General features: G+C 35.7%; 1 protein-coding gene across 3 annotated transcripts in view; it reads right to left on the bottom strand.

The window, feature by feature from the left end:
• The window catches only part of Opa1 (Opa1 mitochondrial dynamin like GTPase), a 712,584-nt gene that overhangs the window by 377,985 nt on the left and 313,697 nt on the right, over positions 1-20,902 (bottom strand). For all 3 annotated transcript variants that reach the window (XM_090408405.1, XM_090408403.1, XM_090408406.1), the window contains one exon: positions 1,694-1,824. In XM_090408405.1, coding sequence (XP_090264531.1) covers positions 1,694-1,824 — 131 coding nt within the window. The remainder of the gene's footprint in view (positions 1-1,693; positions 1,825-20,902) is intronic.

Genomic DNA, 20,902 nt, shown 5'->3' on the forward strand with positions numbered 1-20,902 from the left:
CAAGGTCCTGAAATTTAGTAGGAAGGTGCCGATGCAGAGTATACAATTAATGGAGAAATTTTGAAGGAGGTGGAAATGAGAGATCTGGGAGTGATGGCAGACAGAGACTAGATGTTTAGGTATCACACTGACATGCAGAAGCAAAGAGGTTATGGTTACCCTGTATAAGGCTTTAATCTGGAAATAAATGGACTACTGTTCACAGATTTGGTAGCCTACTTTTCAGTGGAGGGTAGGGGTGGGGGTGTGGATGTATTGGAGAAGGTTTCCTAAGTTAGTCAGGTCTATGGAATGTTAGATATGAGAAGATATTGAGGAAATGCAACTAACAGAGCCTTGCAAATAGAAGAAGAGGGGATAAGAGTGAGACATAAGTTGGTAAGGGACTTTTACCTGATTAATGTGGAGAAGATATTTCAGAGAGTAGAGAGAGAGAGAGGCAGGGACAGAACTAGAGGTCATCCACAGAAGCTGTCTAAGGAGGGTGTAAGTCCTTTGCATGGAAAGTAAGGTGAGTGGAATGCATTGCCTGAAGTGTGGTGAGTGCAGAAATTGTAAATGGGTTCAAACATCCTGTGATGAGTATTTTGACTCCATGGAGGTCAGATAATAATAAGACTGAAAAATGTAGCCTGCCACAGCACAGAGTGGACACTGACCACAATATCTTTTGGTTCAATACAAGCCTGTTACATCAACATGCTTTTAAGTTTCAGTATTTGTTTAAAGAATGCAAAACCACTTTTACACTGTTCAAACTTAAAATGGGATGGCTGCCTATCCATAGCAAAACTTTCTAATAAATGAAAAGCATTAATCGCTCTTCATTTATTTTCCTTTTATTTCATTTTTAATTTAACTTTATTATTTTTTCTTTATTTACCATGTGTTATATACTGTCATCTAGAGTGCAGTGCATATCTTTGAAAGAAAATAACAATCCACTGTTAGTGCTAACCTTGTGAATTTGCGTGCACAACGATACTGATGGCCTGTTAGATTCAAGCCAAAATATCTGTATTAATAAATTTTTATTATTAATTCTTGTGTCTATGTGTTTCCAGGAATCCACATGCAAAACAACAAACAGGTCGTCACTGTGAAGGCAGAAGATCTAACTAATATAAGTCAACCAGACCTCACAGGTTAGCATGCTAAATCATGACAGGGATGAACATCAGTTCTATGAATGTTTTAATCTTCTAATGTTATGCACTACATTCATACTTCCATCTTATTATCTCAACCTGAATAACTATAACCACTTTATATATATATATATATAAATATATATAATAATTATTATATATATACATATATATAATAATTATTATATATATACATATAATACTTAATTATTTTGGAAGTATATGTGAGGTGTTTTAGGAAAGCTCTCTGAAGAAGATTTACTTCATTTTATTTGCATTTGAAATCCCAAAAAAGGAAACTAAGTGTTGAATGGATATGACACAAAGTGAAGCACTGAGATAGAGCTGAATAAACTTATTTGGCTTGCTCAGTGCTACACTTTATATGCCATATCCATAAGAGATTTCATCTGATTTGGGGTATTTTATTTTCTGTTAAATGAAGTGTATTTCAATTAACAGAAAATAAAATACCCTGAATAAGTTCAATTCAATAAAAACAATATTTAAAAATAGCATTAACTCTATACTTATTAACTACTTACCCTTGATGGATCAGCCATGTTTTGTTCTGCCAAATCTACTTTAGTTAAAACAAAAATTGTCCGTCTTCCTTGTGGATCCACTTGACTAACCAAATCTGTAACAATGCTACGTTCAGCATCAACTGAACCATCTGAAATTGAAATATAATTAGCTAAAAACAAAATACAGACTTTCAAAAGGTAACTATAAATCTTCAGCCATTTCGGAATGTTTATTTACAATCTTTAAAAATTATTACCTAAATAAGTTCACATGTGCATATTTTGCACATAGGTATTTAATCCATGTTGCAAATATTCAGTTATATCTAGTGGGAGCCTTTAACAGAGCACTTTGTTAAAGAAATACAATTAATAAATTGCAACAGAGATATGATGCACAACATCCAGTGACCAGCACAAATCTGTCATGATATTTCCAGTCATAAATTGGCATCTGATCCTTACACAATTTTATATTTTATAATCATTCATTATTTTCAAGTTTCTTGAAAATCAAGATAAACTATCTTTGGTAGAAGAAAAAAAAATTTTTTTCACCCCTTTTTAGCATTCAAAAGTTAAAACTTTTGGGGTGGAAGGGATGGTGAAGCGCAATACATAGCCTATCCCACTCATATGTCTACCTCACCTTCTTGTGGTCATCCTGTTCTAAAAGTACAAACGAGGCACTGGTGACCAGCACGGGCAGTATAACCCTAACAGAGTAGATGCTGTTAGATCTGCCTATCCAGAGGCATTAGGTAGCAGCCCTACCACTGGACTTGCCCAGTGACAGGTTAGTAACCTGACCTGGGTAAATTCAAAATACTTTCAAGTCTCATCCAAAGAAAGGCTGGATGGACTATTAGGGAAAAGACCACAATCTAGGAAATGGTAAACAAAATTGGAAAAAGGAACACAGTTACTAGAAATGGCTAACTTCCAAAACAATAGAAGCAGAACTAGAGTATAAAAGAAACACTGCAATTGCAAAAAGAGAAGTAAGGAAAAAACATAGAGAGAGATGGAACAATTTCGTAGCAGAACTAGAAAAGGATTTATTTAAGCCACAACCCAAAACCTATAAAGTAATAAAATACATGAATAAAAAAATAAAAGAAAAGATAAAAATACAAACAATAGATTTTAAAAAATGGGTGACCTATTTCCAAAATATCTGGACAGATGAGAATAATGAAATAAAATTTTATAAAACAAAGAATTACCTAACAGAAAATATCACAATGTTAGAACTGAAAAATACAATAAAGAAGATGAAAAATAGGAAAACACCAGGAGAAGACAATATAAATATAGAACTATACAAAAATGCAGGTGAAAAATTTAATGAAAGACTTCTAAAATTTTTTAATATGGTTTGGATGTCTGGAAAAACTCCTAACTTTTGGAAAAAAGCACTGTTATCCCAAACTATAAAAAAGGAAATAAAGACGATTGCAATAACTATAAGGGAATTAGTCTGCTGAATACAGGATATAAGATATATGCAGGAATATTAAAAGAGAAGCTAAGCAGTACTGAAGAGGACAAACTACTAGAAGAACAAAATGGTTTCCGAAAAGGCTGATCCTGCATAGATCCAATTTTTACTCTCAAATAATTAATAGAAAAGAAAAGAGAATTTCAGAAAGAAACACACGTGGCCTTTATTGATTATGAAAAAGCCTTTGGCAAAATTAGCAGACAAATTTGTTTAAAATATTAACCGATTTAAATATCCAAAGCCAACTTTTACAATCCATTCAAGAAATATATACAGGAAATAAAATAGCAGTTAAATTAGAACACATCTCAGAATGGAAGATATATCAAGAGGAGTATGACAAGGATGTACCCTCTGACCTCTGCTTTTCAATATATATATAAATGAAATATTAACAATCTGGAAACAGCATAACCCATTTGGTATACAAATGACCCCGCAAACGAAGATAGATACACTACTATTTCCAGATGATCAAATAGTATTAGCTACATCAGAAGATGACTTACAAAGATCATTAAAATCATTAAATGATATCTCAAAGCACTATAATATGACAATATCTAAAGAAAAAACAAAAATAATGGCATTCAAAGGAGAAAACCCAATAAGAAGTAAAATAGTGATAGATAATAAAATACTAGAACAAGTAAACACTTTCAGATACTTGGGATGTGATCTATCATACAAAGAAGAAAAAGACATAGACACTAAAATATCAAACTTTTTTCAAAGGAAATGGCATAATAAATAATATATTTAAGCCATCCCTAGTACAAAAACATGCTAGAATCAGACTATATAATGTCTTGTCAAAACCAACTCTACTATACGGAAGCAAAACATGGACCATAAAAAGGAAAGATGATAAACAAATTCAAACAGCAGAAATCAAGTTCCTCAGAAAAACAGCTGAATATACCAAGTGGGACCAAAAAACAAATGAAGAAATCTTACAATCCCTGAAAATAAAACCAATTAATTACTACATAAGACAGTATAAGCAAAAATGGCTAGAACATTTAAATCGAATAGTCAACAGCAGACTACCAGAAATATTATACAGATTAAGTGGGAAAAAAAAGAATCAGAAGGCCAAGAAAGAGATGGCATGAGACCGGAACAGGCCAATTGGCCTAAAATTCATGTTAGGAAGAAGAAGACCAACTGAGTTACCTTTCTGCCTGCTCTTTATACTCCTCATGCAAGTGATTGCTACCATTATTCATTTGTTCTGCCTCTACAGTATCATCTTCCAAATTTCATGCTTAATCCCTTTATTCATCCATTTGACACTTACTTTCAGTATTTTGACCTTTGGAATACATTCACACATCGATATTATTAAATATCTTTTGGCCAGTTCCCATGCAGCATTTATCTCCCTCCCACTTAACACCTCATTCCACTAAAAACCAAAATCAAAAATTTTGGAAATTTCCATAACACCGGACTTCCCTACGGTTTAGCGCTGCATATGCAGCCGCTAACAATACTAGGAGTTCCCTTTTCTGAGTCGCTAGCTTTACCAGTTAAAAAAATTACAGGAAATAAGTACGGAAAAGATAAGTCTATTCAAACCGACCTTTTTTTCCTTTTATGGCAGAGCCACAGTGATAAAAACAATCATTACCCCATTGCTGATGCACAGAGTCAATATCACAGGCATCACACTGCTACAAAAAAACCAATTATCCAAAAAACTCATAGATTTCTTCTGGAATGAAAAAAAACATGAGGTTAAAAAACAATACCTGCAACTAAAACACGAAGAAGGGGGTACGCTCTGCCTGATCTCAAAAGCTTGCTTTATGCAAATACATTCAAAACCGTATGGAAGGCCTTAAACTCAAACCATATTTCAGGCCTCCTAATTAGATATTTTATAGGACTTTTCCTCCCCCTCTTTGGAACCACGGACTATGCTGGACCCCGTGCAATGGTTGTGTCCAAGTGGTACCGCACACTAGTAAAATCACTCACAGTACTTAGAGACAAAGGAACAGAAATCCTCACACACAAACCTAAAGCAGTATACTGGGATTTCTTCCAACTCTCGAAGCGTGATACACCAAACCTCGGGACAAACAATGAAATTCTCTTTAAAAACATCAAGAATAGCTAGGGACAGCCTTTTCATCGGGATCTGGCCTGGTGAATAGCTTCTGGGCAGCTCCCGGTGAAACAGGTTAAATCTAGGTACGTACCCAGTCCGTGCGATCCCTTTTGTGATGTCTGCCGGGGCGTGGAAACGGTGGAGCATTTCTTTTATTTTTGCCCAACGCGTCTGGCAAAGACTGAGCACAGCACTGGGAATCCCGATGCTATCACTAGAAGAGGTCATACACCTGCAATTCCCACCACCAGTCAACAAGACCCAAAAATTCGCCATTTTTTTAATTAACATCTTAAAGTATCACATCTGGAAGGTACGGAAAAAATCCCAGGTATGGGACGCAAATTTAATGTACGCAGGAATAAGGAAAGGTTTCTTTTTTTATCTTCCTAAATTTCTTGCGCAAGAGAGACATCTACTAGGCGACTTTAAATTTGTGAACAAATACTGCAAACCACCGAAAATATGCTTTCTTATACAGGGATGCATCAAGCCCTGTATATTTCTTTAGTATCTCCAAAACTCCACCTAACTCTCCCTAGGAAAAGTAACAACCACTCTGTTCTTCCTCGCCACAAAGCTTTCGCTGGCACGGTTTCCTTTACTCCAAATAAGGGGGGTAGATCTGAGAACCCGGGCTGCGAAGGCTTACTGCGAGGCGGTGCTGCTCCTTGTGAGCGGCATCTCCCGGGCCAGTCTTCTACCCCATTCTAAGTCCCAGTGGTACCAGGTCTGTAAGTTCCTTATTTTGTTCCCTTTCAGTTCAACTGACCAAAAATTAAGTCCTTTAATTTTTATGTAATTTAAAAAAAAAAAAAAAAATGTTCTAACTGAAAATACTGTTTTCAAAACAGGTCAATGGATCTCCTTCATAGATAACTGACAAAATTATTAAGGATAAATTTATAAGTGAACTTTAGTCAAAATTTTTATGGTTAAATTTTCTTTTTTTTTGAACAGATAAATTGAGAATATGTGTCACAGACCAATTAGCCATATAAGGCTAAACAGGTTGACTGAGGCCTCTTTTACCTCCTACTATCCTACTCTATCTTTCATTATTCTCCTCTCTTACTGTTTGCTGACGCTCAGCATGCTTTATTCTCCAAAGGCCTATGATGAGAGACATGAACTCCCATTCGACCTCAATAAAGGTCGAAACCGGTCTGGGTAGTGGCCCCTTGCCTTTAATACAAAACATCATACATCCCCTTCTTGGAGATGTGTTTTGGCATTAAGGGTAAATATTAAGATTAGTGATCAGAGCTTGCTCCACCTTTACCACGAGTTGCCTTGGTCTTGCACTACCTGTGGGATCAGCTAGTCTTGCATCAATTGCAGGTGCAAACTTGACATTTTGTCTGTTTGCTAACTTGGGAAAAATGGAGTAAAACCAGGTTTAAAATTGCTTGGTATCTTTAACATAATTATACCCAAGTTAAAAATACTTTCTACTGGAAAAAGAAGAATTGGACGACCAAGAAAGAAAGAGATGGAATGAGACTGGAACAGGCCACATGGGCTAAAATCCATGTTAGGAAAAAGAAGTTAAAACAAATATATACTTAAAAAATGCCACATTTTTTTTTTTTTTTTAAATCAGTGGAATGAAATATTCATGCACTTCTTAATTTGAAAGAATAAAAATCATAGAAACGATTACTTGATTTGACATTCTGACTTTAAAAGAGCTGTCGTTCCAATTTTTTTAATTTTTTATAATACTACCACTTTTACCTACTACTATAATACTACTACTTTTTCAACTGAACAGTCCACTGATGGACAACAGCCTTCCCAATTTTTTCCATTCCATTATATTTTCAGCTGTTGTCATCCCCTGTTCCAGTAATCCTAACAATTCAGTTCATCTCGCCATTTTTTCTTCGGTCATACCTTTTTGCCTATTGCCATCTATAGTTCTCCATTCTGTTAATGATTTAGGCAATCTTCTTGTTAAATCTTGTCACAGTCCATCTCCATTTTCAAAGCATGATGTATTCAATCATATCCTGTATACCTGTTTTTGATCTTATCAAATAGCAGGGTATCTTGTATCTAGACATCGCAACTGAACATTCTCCTTTTCATTCTTTTCTAGTTAACTTTCAATTTGTGAACCATGTCTTCAGTTAAATTCCAGTTGTTTTAGCGCCATATGCAATTTGAGAAATCATAAGTTGAAACTTTCAACTTATGATTTGCAAATTGCAAATTTGCAAATTACTGAGGTTTTAATGAAGCCAAATGGCCCCCCACCCCAAAGTCCATGAAGGCCAAAACAGTGAAGATCGTTATTTATTTTCAACTCAATTAGAGTGGACACGTGAGGAAATTCCCTAATTTTATTTCTAGATTTTCTGACTAGAGATCCATATCATCAGCAAAATGCATAAGTGTCAAAACACTTCTGTTAATTTTACTATTTCATTGTTACAAATCAATTCATAAAAAACTTCCTGTAGGGCAGATGCAAAGAATTTTGTCAATATTATATTCCCTTTTATTCCTCTATTAATAGGAATAATTTCACTATTATTCCTCCATTAAAGAAAAGTGAAATTTTTCACTTTTCTTTAATGACAGATGTGGCATGATTGTGTACACACACACATACATATTTCAAGTATTCTAGGATAGCTGAGGTTTTAATGAAACCAAATGCTCTTTTTTTCCCCTCCCAAAGTCCATGTAAGCCAAACAGTAAAGATTATTATATTTATTTATCTTTTCTATAATTTGTCCAAGCTTACAAATATGATTGATGGTAGCACAATTATGTCTAAATCCTACTCCTGTGATTGTATATACATGAGCTGATGCATTCTTATGTGACTAGCTGAGTCCTCCCACTTTGCAGAGATGAAAGTATACTGCCAGTGCTTCACTTCAGGATGTAGGGCTGTGAGTGTTTCCTTGTAAACAACCTTAGAAGTTTCATCATCCTCAATAAAAAAAAAATTAAATTCTCAGGATTTCTAACCCAAGAACATGCTGCACATAACTTCTCATGTACAAAACATTCACCTCTTAAATCTAAACCTGCAAATCTAAGGGTCCTTGGGCTTTATTAATCATCATTGCAAAGCAAACTCTCATTGAAAATTGTAACCATTTGAATGCAAATGGATAGTCTGAAGAATGAGATAAAGAAATTGTCTTTATCTGAGGAATGAGATAAAGAAATTGTCTTTATCTGAGGAATAAAGACAATTTCTCTGATACCAGGACCTGTAAATAGCACAGCATCTATCATATTCAGTTTCAACAATTTCACTTGAAGCTTAGTTCCATTGCAAAGATATTGGGAGGAGGGGATGCAGATTTTGGAGCACCATAATAGGAATACCTATTTTCAATTTAATTTCATGACCAGGCAATCCAGGTGAATTAAGCTAATTTAAAAATTCCATGGGACAATGAACCACATCCAAAGGAGGATCTACTGATTTGTAAACACTAGCATATCCCTTAACCCTATTAAGAACAAACTCGTTCATTATTGACATGGCATCATTTCAAAGTGCGAGGATAGCTCTCCCCCTGAACCAAGAAAGTGACTTTTCTGTTATGTTCTCAATAGATGGGTAGACAACACTGCACAATGGTTCATCTGCAGTTCAGACAATTTTTTCCAATATTTAGGTGTGTTAATATAATTTTTCCGTATCTTTGCTGTAATTTGCCATTGCCAATGTATAACAATTTTGAGGAGAACAAATGTGCATTAGAGTTTCCATGTAAGTTAACACGCATATTGGTTTTGAGAAAAAACTTCTCTATATCATGCCATAGTGATGATTTCTTAAGGCAGGCATTCGCTTTGTATACCCTGGTTCCACAGGATATGACAGGCAGTGTTTGTCGAAGATCACTGGCAAATAAAACAATTATTCCACACATTCTTCAATTGTCTGATCTGATATCCCTCGGTGTTCTGTACACCACTTCAACAGATGTTTTATGGGATGCTGTACATTCAACCCAAACAATCAAAGAAATCTTCTATAATAATTCTGACAAATTACTTTGTTTTGATATATTGCACATAGGTGTATCATTAGTCACATATGTAAGCAGTACTTTGAAAGAGGACTGAGCCGTTTGCCCACCTTGCAATAGAGTACCTGCTATACATGAGGATGCCACAACCAAAGTGATTTTACCTTGGCCCTCAACTTAGCTAATAACAAATTTAGTAAAAATGTTTTCCCGGTACCACCTGGGGCATCCAAGCAAAACGATTTCCCTGACTGATTTTCACAGCTTGTTAAAACATTGTGAAAAACTTCAGCTTGATCTGAAGTTAGCAATTGTTCATGCCGGTCTGGTTGGCTGTGTGGTTAGAGTATCTGCTCTCCAGCCAAAAGGCTGCAGGTTCAAATCCTGCCATGGGCATGGATGTTTGTGACAGTGTATGAAAATACTAGTGGTGGTTGTCGGCAATAGATGGCGTTGGTGTAGATGATGCAAGTAGCTGTAGTTGGTGGTAGAGACAGAGAATTATGGAGTAGATGCCCTCCCTCGATAAGTCTTTGGACTCGCTGAAGGTGTCATGTAATAATCATAATCTTAATAAATCCTTAAGTTAATTGAAATTGTATGAGGTTTACCATCTCATCTAGAGGCAAATGATTGTTTGGTATCGGAAGAACAAAATCTTCAACAATTTTGTAACTCAATCACTTAATTCAAATTTCAGTAATGCCTCATTACATATAGTGTTCTTGATGTAAGATACCTTCCAAAAAATGATTTTTGTAAGTTGACCATAATGAAAGAGTGTCAATCAAGTTGCAGTGAACCAACATTATGGCAAACAAAATGTGCAAAGATGACGGTGAGTTTGAAATTACTGCATCGACAAGATAATCAGACCAGTGAGAACCATCTATCAAATTCAAAGAATTTAGAGCATCGCTCTTTTTCACACCAGGATAACTGTCCATGTTGGAGCCCTGTCCTCATTGAAATTTGCTTTGATGCCAGGTGTAGTATGTAGGTATAATGTTATAGGTCAGTGTTTGGGCAAAATTGTTTTTGATGCATAGTTTAAAAAAAGGATGTTAATGTTGTGTCCTTTTGGTGACTCCACTATGCTGAGTACATTGATTTCTGTGAAGCATACTCTTTGAACATTTTCAGGATGAACTGTGAGATTGGATGGTGCTCATGAATATCAAAAGATAAATTTTGCCAAACGGCTTCAGAGGTACTGTTGTATCATATAGTTTGGTATAGATCTATATCACTATGTTCATTTTGCAATCAAAACATAGCTTGGTCTGAGCTCTTGTTGATATCCTTGCATACATATTTGATAGATTTCATGCAACTGCAAATTGTGTATTAAAGGTTTGCAACAAAACCAGATTATAAGGTATTATATGGCAATTATCAATTTAAAAAGTTCCTTGGCTATTTGGCCACCATCTGAAGGAGCACATAGACGATTCATGGATATCCATCCTTACCTGTTTGAGTTTCATTGATAAATGTTCTTGGATATCTCTTTGTGCACATTCCTGACATTATGCACGATGAGTTTGGATTAACAGGTCCACATGGACTATGCATGATATATTTTATGGTATCAAACAGTTCTTTGTCACACTGAGGAGAAGATATCTCAGTGCTTATAATGGAATCGACTGCATAACTCCTGATCTTATCTTCGAGGAGCCAAATCTGTGAGTGTGAAGCAGTCCTCTTTTTTTTGCCATTCTACTGAATACATATAGCACCTCAATACTCCAAAAATCTTGTGCTTTGTGATGAGATTCATCAATTTCTTCAGCTTGCTGGGAAAAACTTACAACGATGTTGTGCTTGTCATAAGTATCATTACAGGGTAGCAAATTTTCCAAAATCTCTGGCTAATTACTCTTGCACATAAAGGTAATGAAAAGGTCAGTGCCACCATATGCTCTAACATAGACCATTGCATCCTGAGTCTTTTTGTGTAAATAAAAAGGGCTTCCTACAAAAGGAGAAGGTAATATTGAATTTGGCCAATATTTGAAATTTTTTAAAGCATCAGTGTGCAATCCATCACGGAGATGCATATAATTTTCTACCTGAAGTTTACTTTGGTTGAAATGTATGTATATCAAATGCTCAGACTCAATTTTAGCATATGTGTCAACCCAGTATTGATTGATGATATCTATATAGTAGATTTAAATTTTCCATCTGTGCCATCATAGGATGCACATAAAAATTCATTGCTGAAACGGTTTTACTACTTGTAGATTCTCCACTTCCTGGATTCATTTGTGGTAAATGATTGCATTATCCATCCATCCTCTCCTCTGCAAAATAAAAGTGAATATATTGAAGTGCATCATAAGTTTTATGCATCTCGCATATCTGTTTCAGTCTATCATCATAACAATGTAAGATCATGTCTCTGCAGTTAAATTCTTGCCCAGTTATGACACTCACTACTTCTTTAGCTGTGGGCACACTGACTCTGCCTGTTGATATTCTGTCAATACTCAGTTTGCATATATGGCCAGTCTTAGTTCTTGCATATTGTTAGCATTCTCTACAACCGACTTAAAAGTTTGTATATATGTATATATGTCATGCTGATGTAACATTCTTTGTAAATCAAATACAATTTTTAAGTTCAACCCTATGATCTGTCTACAATGGAAAGCTGCTGTAGGTTTGAAACGAAATAAATTTGCAAACGTTTATGATCATTTGTTTGACTGGCAACATATTTCCAGCCAAATGGTACACTTGACCTTGTCCCTTGAAAGTAGCATGAACCCCCTTTCAACTATTTGCTTTGCAGCAAATGATGTCATTTAAAATGTGTAATTGTAAACTGGAATAGTTTCAATAAATTGATGACACTGGTTGTAATAAGTGATAATAATGGTTCAGGAGGAGTTCATTTAGTTTCACCTTTCCATTCAAACAACACATTCCAGGAGATTCATGTCTGTATTTAAGTGCTTTACAGTGCCGACATACTACAGTGATAATAAATTTAGTTTAATCCTTTATCCAAGTGTAAGCAAACAAAGTTTGCACCTGAAAATATCTTCAGGCTGAGGTAAGGTGGTACATCCCTGGGCAACTTGCAGCAAAGGTGGACCACTCTGGGTCTACCTCCCACTGACGAGACCTCAATAAAGATTGAAACTGGTCTGGGTATTGGCCCTTCCCTTAATGCATAGCAGTATACATGTCTGCAAGGAGATGTGCTTTCCATGATGGGAGATGCTGAGACAAGGACTGATGACAGCTTGGTCCACCTTTGCTGCAAGTTGCCCGGGGATGTACCACCTTACCTCAGTCCTGAAGATATTTTCAGGCGCAAACTTTGTTTGCTTACACTTGGATAAAGGATTAAACTAAATTTATTATAGTTATTCTAACCAAGTGCAAAATAAACTTCCAACATCTTTCTTTAAATCCAGAGTAATTTAATAATAAGGTGGTACACCGGTTGGCAACTCGTATAGGTAAATATGACCTCTCTTTTTTGCTTCTACCTTAGTATCACCACTCTGGGTCTGCCTCCCACTGACGAGACCTCAATAAAGGTTGAAACCAGTCTGGGTAGTGGCCCTTCGCTTAATGCATAGCAGTATACATGTCTGCAAGGAGATGTGCTTTGCATTATGGGAGATGTTGAGACAAGGAGTGATGACAGCTTGGTCCACCTTTGCTCCGAGTTGCCCGGGGAGGTACCACCTTACCTCAGTCCTGAAGATATTTTCAGGCACAAACTTTGTTTGCTTACACTTGGATAAAGGATTATAGTCTAACCAAGTGCAAAATAAACTTCCAACATACTACAGTGATGGTACCAATCACAACTGCTCAATCAGTGGAATATCTTATGTTACAACTGAAGAGAAAGAAGACCGTTCCTTATTATTTCAAGAAACTTCAATAATTTCACTCTATCTATTTAGTCTCATATGCCTTGCCACAACAGTCAAATGAATTATAGAAATTGCTCTTCATTGTGGTATATTGGAAAAAAATAAAATACCTACTAATAATTATAAAATTATAATAATAATATAATAAAATTATAAAAAATATAATTATAATAATTATAATTGTACAAATGGAATGTAATTTGCCGGCAAAGGTTGGTCGATTGGTAGAGCCTCTGCTACTAATGGCTCAGTTAAGTAAGTTTGAGCGCGGTTAGTAGTTGGAAGGGGGCCAATCGTTCGATGCTGTCGGCACACTCTCCCTCGATGAGTCTTTGGACTCCCTGGAGGTGTCAAAATAATATTAATAATAATAATAATAAAACTACTACTAAAAATCTAATAATAAAAACTACTGATAAACATTGATATTAGCATAATGATTATAATAATAATAATGGTAATAACAAAAGAGCTTCACAAAATAGTGGTCAGATATTGCTAAACTGAAGTACAGTAAGGCAAGCTATTCACTGCACTTTTACCATGAATGGGATGCTTCTGACTCATACCAGCTCTCATACTAGGCCACTGTTTTGCACCTGAGCAGATAGAGCCACTATCCTCGATTTTTTGCATATTGTAAATCACCTGTAGAAGATAGGCATATGCTGCGATGGAGTTTCTTTGTAAATTTCATAGAGGTTTATATTTTTGTCACACATGGTATATGCCTTTTCCACGATTCAGCCAGTACATTTAGTCAAACACATGCGGGTGGGACATAGAGGGGGGATTAATAACTGCTTCATAATATGGAGGTGTATGTCGATTAAAATGCACATAAACCATCTTTGGAACATCCTCTGTCTATTGGTGAAGACATAATCAAAATTGGTCTATTCATTCTCGAGTTATAAGTGAACATCGAAAACAGACTTTGCTTTATATATATATATATATATAGATTACTTCTGTAAATGTTTTGTATAATGTAAATAATAATGTAATGGACTTGTAATTTGATATTTTCCTCTTCAACTTTTTTGGAAACAATTGTTCCATAATTTGGGATTTTTTTTCTGTTATATGCAAAATATGAAGAGTTTTGCCAGGTCATCTGTCATTACAAAATGATGATCTACCTGTTATAATACTAATAATCAATGATTCTGTAGCTACGAACAAAACTTATGGCAAAGATTTTAAACATGAAAATTGTTTTATTCCAGAACATTACAATCCTTTGTTGGAAGTATGTCAAAAAATATCATCATAATAATGTTGGATGAATTAAATTGTCTCCCAAGTACAAGTGTTCTCTAGCCAGTTTGCTGTTTTGCAGGATGAAAAATGTGAGTTTTAGAGAGGGAATAATCTTGATGCCTCTGTAAAACACAAGCTAGATTACAAATGGGTGAAAATATAGAGGATTTGAACTCATGTCTTCCCAAATGAAGTGTAGCATCATCTTCCTGGCTACCCTTAAAAGTCTTCAATTTTGAAGTATAATATTTCATTGCTAATTTCCTATCAACAATTTTCAGTTTGTCTACTAATTGTCAGGTCTTCAGTTTGACTAGCTATTATATTTTAATCTTCTGAAGTGCTTCCACCAACTGTCAATCTAATTGTATCCCAGAATCCCTTGGGGAATTTTGCTTTTAGTTCAAATTATACTTCAGTTTTACTTCACACAGTATTTTGCTAATCTTTCATCTCCCCTGTTTAAATGACCACACCATCTGAAATGAGCTCTGCTTACATGTTTGATATTAATAATGATGTGGTTTCTTTCTGATATCATTATTATTACATGATACCTATATGAAGGTACCATGTAGGTATCACGTAATCGTGTAAGATCATTTCATAAAACAACATGAATGATGAACTGTGGAGAAATTTTTGAGTCATTAGATCAGGCAGTTGACATAAAGAAAATAGAAAAAGCGGTACTTGGAGATCTGAATAGCAGAGTAGGAAATGAATCCCACCAGGCATATAAGAATAATTTGGGAAAATATGGAGAAAAGGGCAAAGCTAATAATAATTATTTTCCTGATCCCAATGGAGTCAATACTCATTGTGGGAGGCCAACACTAGTGAACACAATTCTCCCTAAAATCATCCACAGTCTGCATGTTCACCACCCTCTCAGGCAATGCAATTCCATGATCCTACTACTCTCAAGGCAAAAAAACTTAATTCTTACCCTTTTAATCACCACCTCCTTTTACAATTTCCAGGAATGGCCCCTTGTTCTACCATATGAGATTAACAAAGAAGATGGAGAAGTACAATTCAGTCTGTCAAGACTTTTCCAGGTGCAGACTGTGGAACAGACCATGAATTATTAGTGGCTATATGTGAAATTATGGATATTGAAAACAACACAAATGTCAATCAGATACAATCTTGGAAACATACTGGCCAAATACAATATCAGTATACAGAACAGATTCAACACACTCGATTTGTGTGAAAGAGAATTAAATGAACTATGGGGAGAGATTAAAGATATAATTAAAATAGAAGCAAAAAAGAATATTCCAATAGTCTGTAAGAAGAAGTCTAAAAGGCTGTCAGAAGATGCCATCAAAACTGCTCAGGAAAGAGGGAAAATGAAGGGCACAGGAAATTTGCAGGAAGTATGCCATTTTAATGCAGAGTTTCAATGACAAGCCAGAAGAGACAAGGAAAAATACTTTAACCAGGAATTACAACAAATAGAAGACCAAAACAAGAAAGGAAAAACAAGAAATCTTTTCCAAAAGATCAGGGAGCTGACAGGGAAGTTCAGCACTAAGGTGACAATATTGAAAAGTAATCACAAAGGATATCTTACAAAAGCTGCAGACATCAAAGAAAGATGGAAAGAGTATACAGAAGTCCTTTAGAGCAAGGACTCCAAAATTATTGATAAATTTGAAGAGCAATATATACAGGAGTCAGTACCACTGGAGAGTGAAGTGAGATGGGCACTGTAACAGCTATCTAAGAAAGTACCAGGAGGGGATGGAATACCTATTGAGTTGCTCAAAGGCTTGGGAGAAGAGGCAGTTAAAATTTTAACAGTGCTATGTCAACGAATTTGGATCACAACTACATGGCCTAGTTTATATACCTTTATTGACGAAAGACGAAGCAAGAGAGTGCGAAAATTACAGAACTATAACACTGATTTATCATGCAAGTGAAGTCTTACTTAAGATCATTCAGAAAAGACTGGAACCATTGAAAAAGTGAGAAATGCCAGATGAACAGGCAGGATTTTGAAAAGGCAGAGGAACAAGAGATCAGATGGCCAATGTGAGATGGATAATAGAAGGAGCAGAGGAATATCAAAAGAATGTCTACCTTTGTTTCCTTGACTATAGTAAGGCTTTTGATTCTGTAGATCACATGAAACTGTGAAATGTATTAAGAACAATGGGAGTACTGGAGTATTTCATTATCCTTCTGAGGCCCCTTGTAAAACTTCTGTAAATCTTTCTTATGAATAAGAAGCTACCGTCCAAATAGATCTTGGAGAAACTGAGTATTTCACAATAGTAAAGAGGTTTGACAAGGATGCGTTTTATCTTCGTACCTGTTTAGCTTGTACAGCGAATACATTTTAAGAATGGCAGGGGTGGAGAAGTCTTCGGTTGTAATTAAAATTGATGGAAGAAATATTAATAATTTGAAGTACCACCTATGATACCACCTAGCTAGCAGAATGAAAAGAGGATTTGGAGAAACTTATTATGAAAGTTAAGAAGAAAGTGCTAAATATGGTCTTAAACTTAACCTCAAAAAGACAAAAGTTATGGCAACATGTGAACTTAATGATTTTGAAGTAGATGGAGAAAAAACGAAAGTAGTTAATAATTTTGTACTCCTAGGATCCCAAATTGATAAAGATGGGTATTGTACCGAGGAAGTTAGAAGATTATTACTCAGGAGGAAAGCAATGACAGATTTAAGCAAGATCTTTAAAAATAAAGATATTAGCTTTATAACAAAAATCAGAATGGTAAAAGCAGTGGTATTCCAGGTGGTACTGTGTGGATGTGAAAGTTGAATCCTGAGAAAGAGTGAAAGAAGGAAGATAGATGTATTTGAATTATGGGTATGAAGATGCTTACTAAGAATACCATAGACTGCAAAGCAAACCAATAAATCAGTGATAGATACAATAAAGCCAGATTGCTCCCCCGAAGCTACAAGGGTGGTCTGAAAGGTTCTTGGCCTAACAATGAAAAAACGAATTTACAATTTCAAAATTATTTTTGTTTTTCAACATAATCTCCCTTAAGACTAATACATTTATTCCAGTGATGGTCCGGCACCATCATCCCATTCCTGTAGTTGTTCTCAGTAAGATCTGCAAAATACTCCTCTACAGCTGTAATCACCTCTTGATTCGAAGAAAAACACTGATCAGCGTGGAAGAGTTTTAGTTTTGGGAAGAGACAGAAGTCAGAGGGAGCCAAATTTGGGGAATAGGGTAGATGTTCCCACAATTCAGAGTGCAGATCCCTTAATTTTCCCATTGCCAAAACATCTTTGTGGGCAGGTGCATTGTCTTGATGAAAGATGATTTTTATCTTCTGTAAAACGGGTCTTTTCTCATAAATTTTTTCATCTACTCTGGCTAAAAGATCGGAATAATATTCCCCAGTTATTGTTTTACCCTTTTCAAGATAATTAATAAGCAAAATGCCTTTAACATTCGAAACACCAATGTCATGACCTTTTCTGCTGATGAACCAACTTTGAACAACCGGCTTCTGTTCCACTATTTTGACTGCTGTTTGGATTCTGGGGTGTAATGGTGAATCCAAGTCTCATCCATAGCAATAAATCGATGCACAAAATCGGTTTTATTCTTGTTAACACGCTCCAAGCGCAGTTCACAGATTTTCATGTGAGTGCATTTTTTATCTGCTGTGAGCAAACGCAGCACCCATCTTGCGCAAAGTTTTTTCATTTGCAATTCTTCATGCAAAATATATCCTACACATTCTTTTGAAATGCCTATAGTCTCAGCAATTTCACACACTTTGACTTGCTAGTCATCCGATACCATATCGTGCACTTGATCAATGATTTCTGGTGTTGTTACACTTTTTGGACATCCTTCACGTGGATCATCTTCAAGGCTGGTACAGCCACGTTTAAACTCAGTAGCCCATTTCTTAATTGTTGAAAAGGAAGTAGAGTGCCCATAAGCTTTTATGAACTTCAAATGAATTTCTTTTCCACACAATACTCAATTTTTTCCATTTCAAGGGATACAGACAACACTTTTGCTTCAGACAGCTGTATAAAACAAACTACTTGATAGAATGACTTGCAATTTCACATGGATGCTTATGACAGATTTACCAACTTAGAAAAAATAAATCTTGTCAACAGTGTTGGCATCTATGGTCGAGGCCGAGAACTTTTCAGACCACCCTCATATGATCATCAAGTAAAAATTGTCATACTTTAGACATATTATGCAAGCAAATGACAGTCTGGAGAAGATGATGATGCTTGCTAAAGTTAATGGTAGCAGGAGAAGAGCAAGAATCAGATGGGTGAATGGAGTTAAAGAAGCAACTGGAATGCAACTGGAAATTCTGAAAGATATGGCTAGGGACAGGTCTCAATGGTGAGCATACGTTCATAGAATCATCAGGAGTCGAAAATGACTTGACAGGACATAACAACAACCATATGAAAAAAATCTCCTTAGTATTAATATGATATTAACCTTTGACAACAGCTTAAATGTCTTGATCAAATCCCCCCCTTTCCCCCTTCTATCCACTAAATTCTACATGCTCTCAGTCCAATCTAACAATCAACGACATACAATCCTGACATCATTCTTGTTATCCTTCTGCACCCTCTCGAAGGTTACTTCATCCTCTTCAAATCCCAGTGACCAGATCTGAGCACAGAAATCCAGAAGATGTGGGCAGACCAAAACTTTATACAATAAGACCATCACACCTATCTCTAATGATCAATATTCTCCTCAACAATGCCGCAATTCTCTGAGATGTCTTCACAACCTTTGCAATATGTCCCTGAACTTCAAATCTCTATCTATAATCCCCTGAAGATCCCTTGCTTCCTCCACTTCTTCCTGTATAAATCCACTAAGTGAGTATGAAGCATCCCATCTGTGGATCCCAAATTTTAAAACCTTACATTTACTTGCAATGAACTAGCATCCTCATTCATTTCCCCACATTTCCAGTTTATTGAAATCCTCTCAAAGGACCAAAATATCAGCACTATTAATAATAACCCTCCCATGCTTCATATGATCTGCAAACAACTGAACATCTCCCTGCAGTCCTGTGACAATATCACTGACAAAGAACAGCAATGGTCCGAGGACTGAACCCTATGAAACTCCACTTGTAACCTTCCTACACCCTGATACTGCTCCCCCATATACAACTGCCCGATATCTACCAGAGTCAATCATCAATCCGATCCACTAATCTGATATCCAAACCTATAAAATGTAACTTAAAAATAAACTTGTCATGTGGCACCTTGTCATCTGCCTTGGAAAAATCCAAAAAAAATTACAGTGTATATGCCTTACCTTCATCCACTGCTCTTGTTACTCCATTGCAAAAGGTGATCAGATTACCACAACAATACCACTGTTTAACAAATCCATGCCAGCTTGTATAAATATTACCCTCATCTGCCCAATTCTGTATATGACTTCTTACTTCCAAAGTAAAAGAATCTCCAAAATCTTAAAACCACAGAAGAAACATGAACAGACCTACAGTTTGATAACTTCATTCTACCACCACCCCTACGTAATGGTACTATTTTACTCTCCTTCAATTTTCTAGGAACCTGCCCCATTGCAAGACTTTCATTAAACAGCCTTAACTTCCCAACCGGCTGGTGTGGATGATATAGTCAGCTCTCCCTAGTTTTTTTCATGGATCAAAACTTCGTCCGCATTCTACCTTTTATCATGCCATTACCTTCCTCTGCCGTTAATCTCGTTACGGCTATTCTACAGCCATTAGTGGATTAACTGTTGCTGAGTGACCTTTGTGTCCCCCTGTCTTTACGTCTATTGTGTTGCTTAGAATTTCATTTACTGTCCTAAGTTATTTGACCTTTCTTGCCTCTAAAATGATTTATTGTGTCTCTTCCCAAAAATTTAAACGAATTTCACATATGCGAAAGAAATCAATCCTGAAATGACCACTGATCAGCTTTTGCAATGAATCTATTTAGTGATAGTAAATTTGGTGTATTTTATTCTACAAATCAGTGCTACAAATTGCATTACTCAGTTTCCGATTGTGTCTTTTTGGTATCAAAAATTTACATCCAATGATATTTTAGCAGTGATTCGCCTTCGTCTTTTATTTATTTATTTGTATTATGCATATTACGATAATATCTAATGCATATCCTCGTAGATATATTAAAAATATGTGAAAAATATCATATACGGAATGATTTAAAATTTATGCTCATTTTGAAGATTTTCTAATGCTTCCCCCCCACCACCACCTCCTTATTCTCTCCTGGAACTGAATTGCATAACTACTCTAAATTTCTATACAGGTTTGAAAGCTTTTCTAGACATCATTCAAAATCAATTACTTCATTTTACCATTTTGACAAAAGATATACGGCAATCAGATTGTACCGTGAAACTTCTAATTCTGTTCTGTTTATTT

This window comes from Typopeltis vanoorti, chromosome 18 (assembly GCF_054136105.1).
Source record: "Typopeltis vanoorti isolate ZY-2024b chromosome 18, IOZ_Tvanoo_1.0, whole genome shotgun sequence".
In the NCBI taxonomy this organism is placed as follows: Eukaryota; Metazoa; Arthropoda; class Arachnida; order Uropygi; family Thelyphonidae; genus Typopeltis; species Typopeltis vanoorti.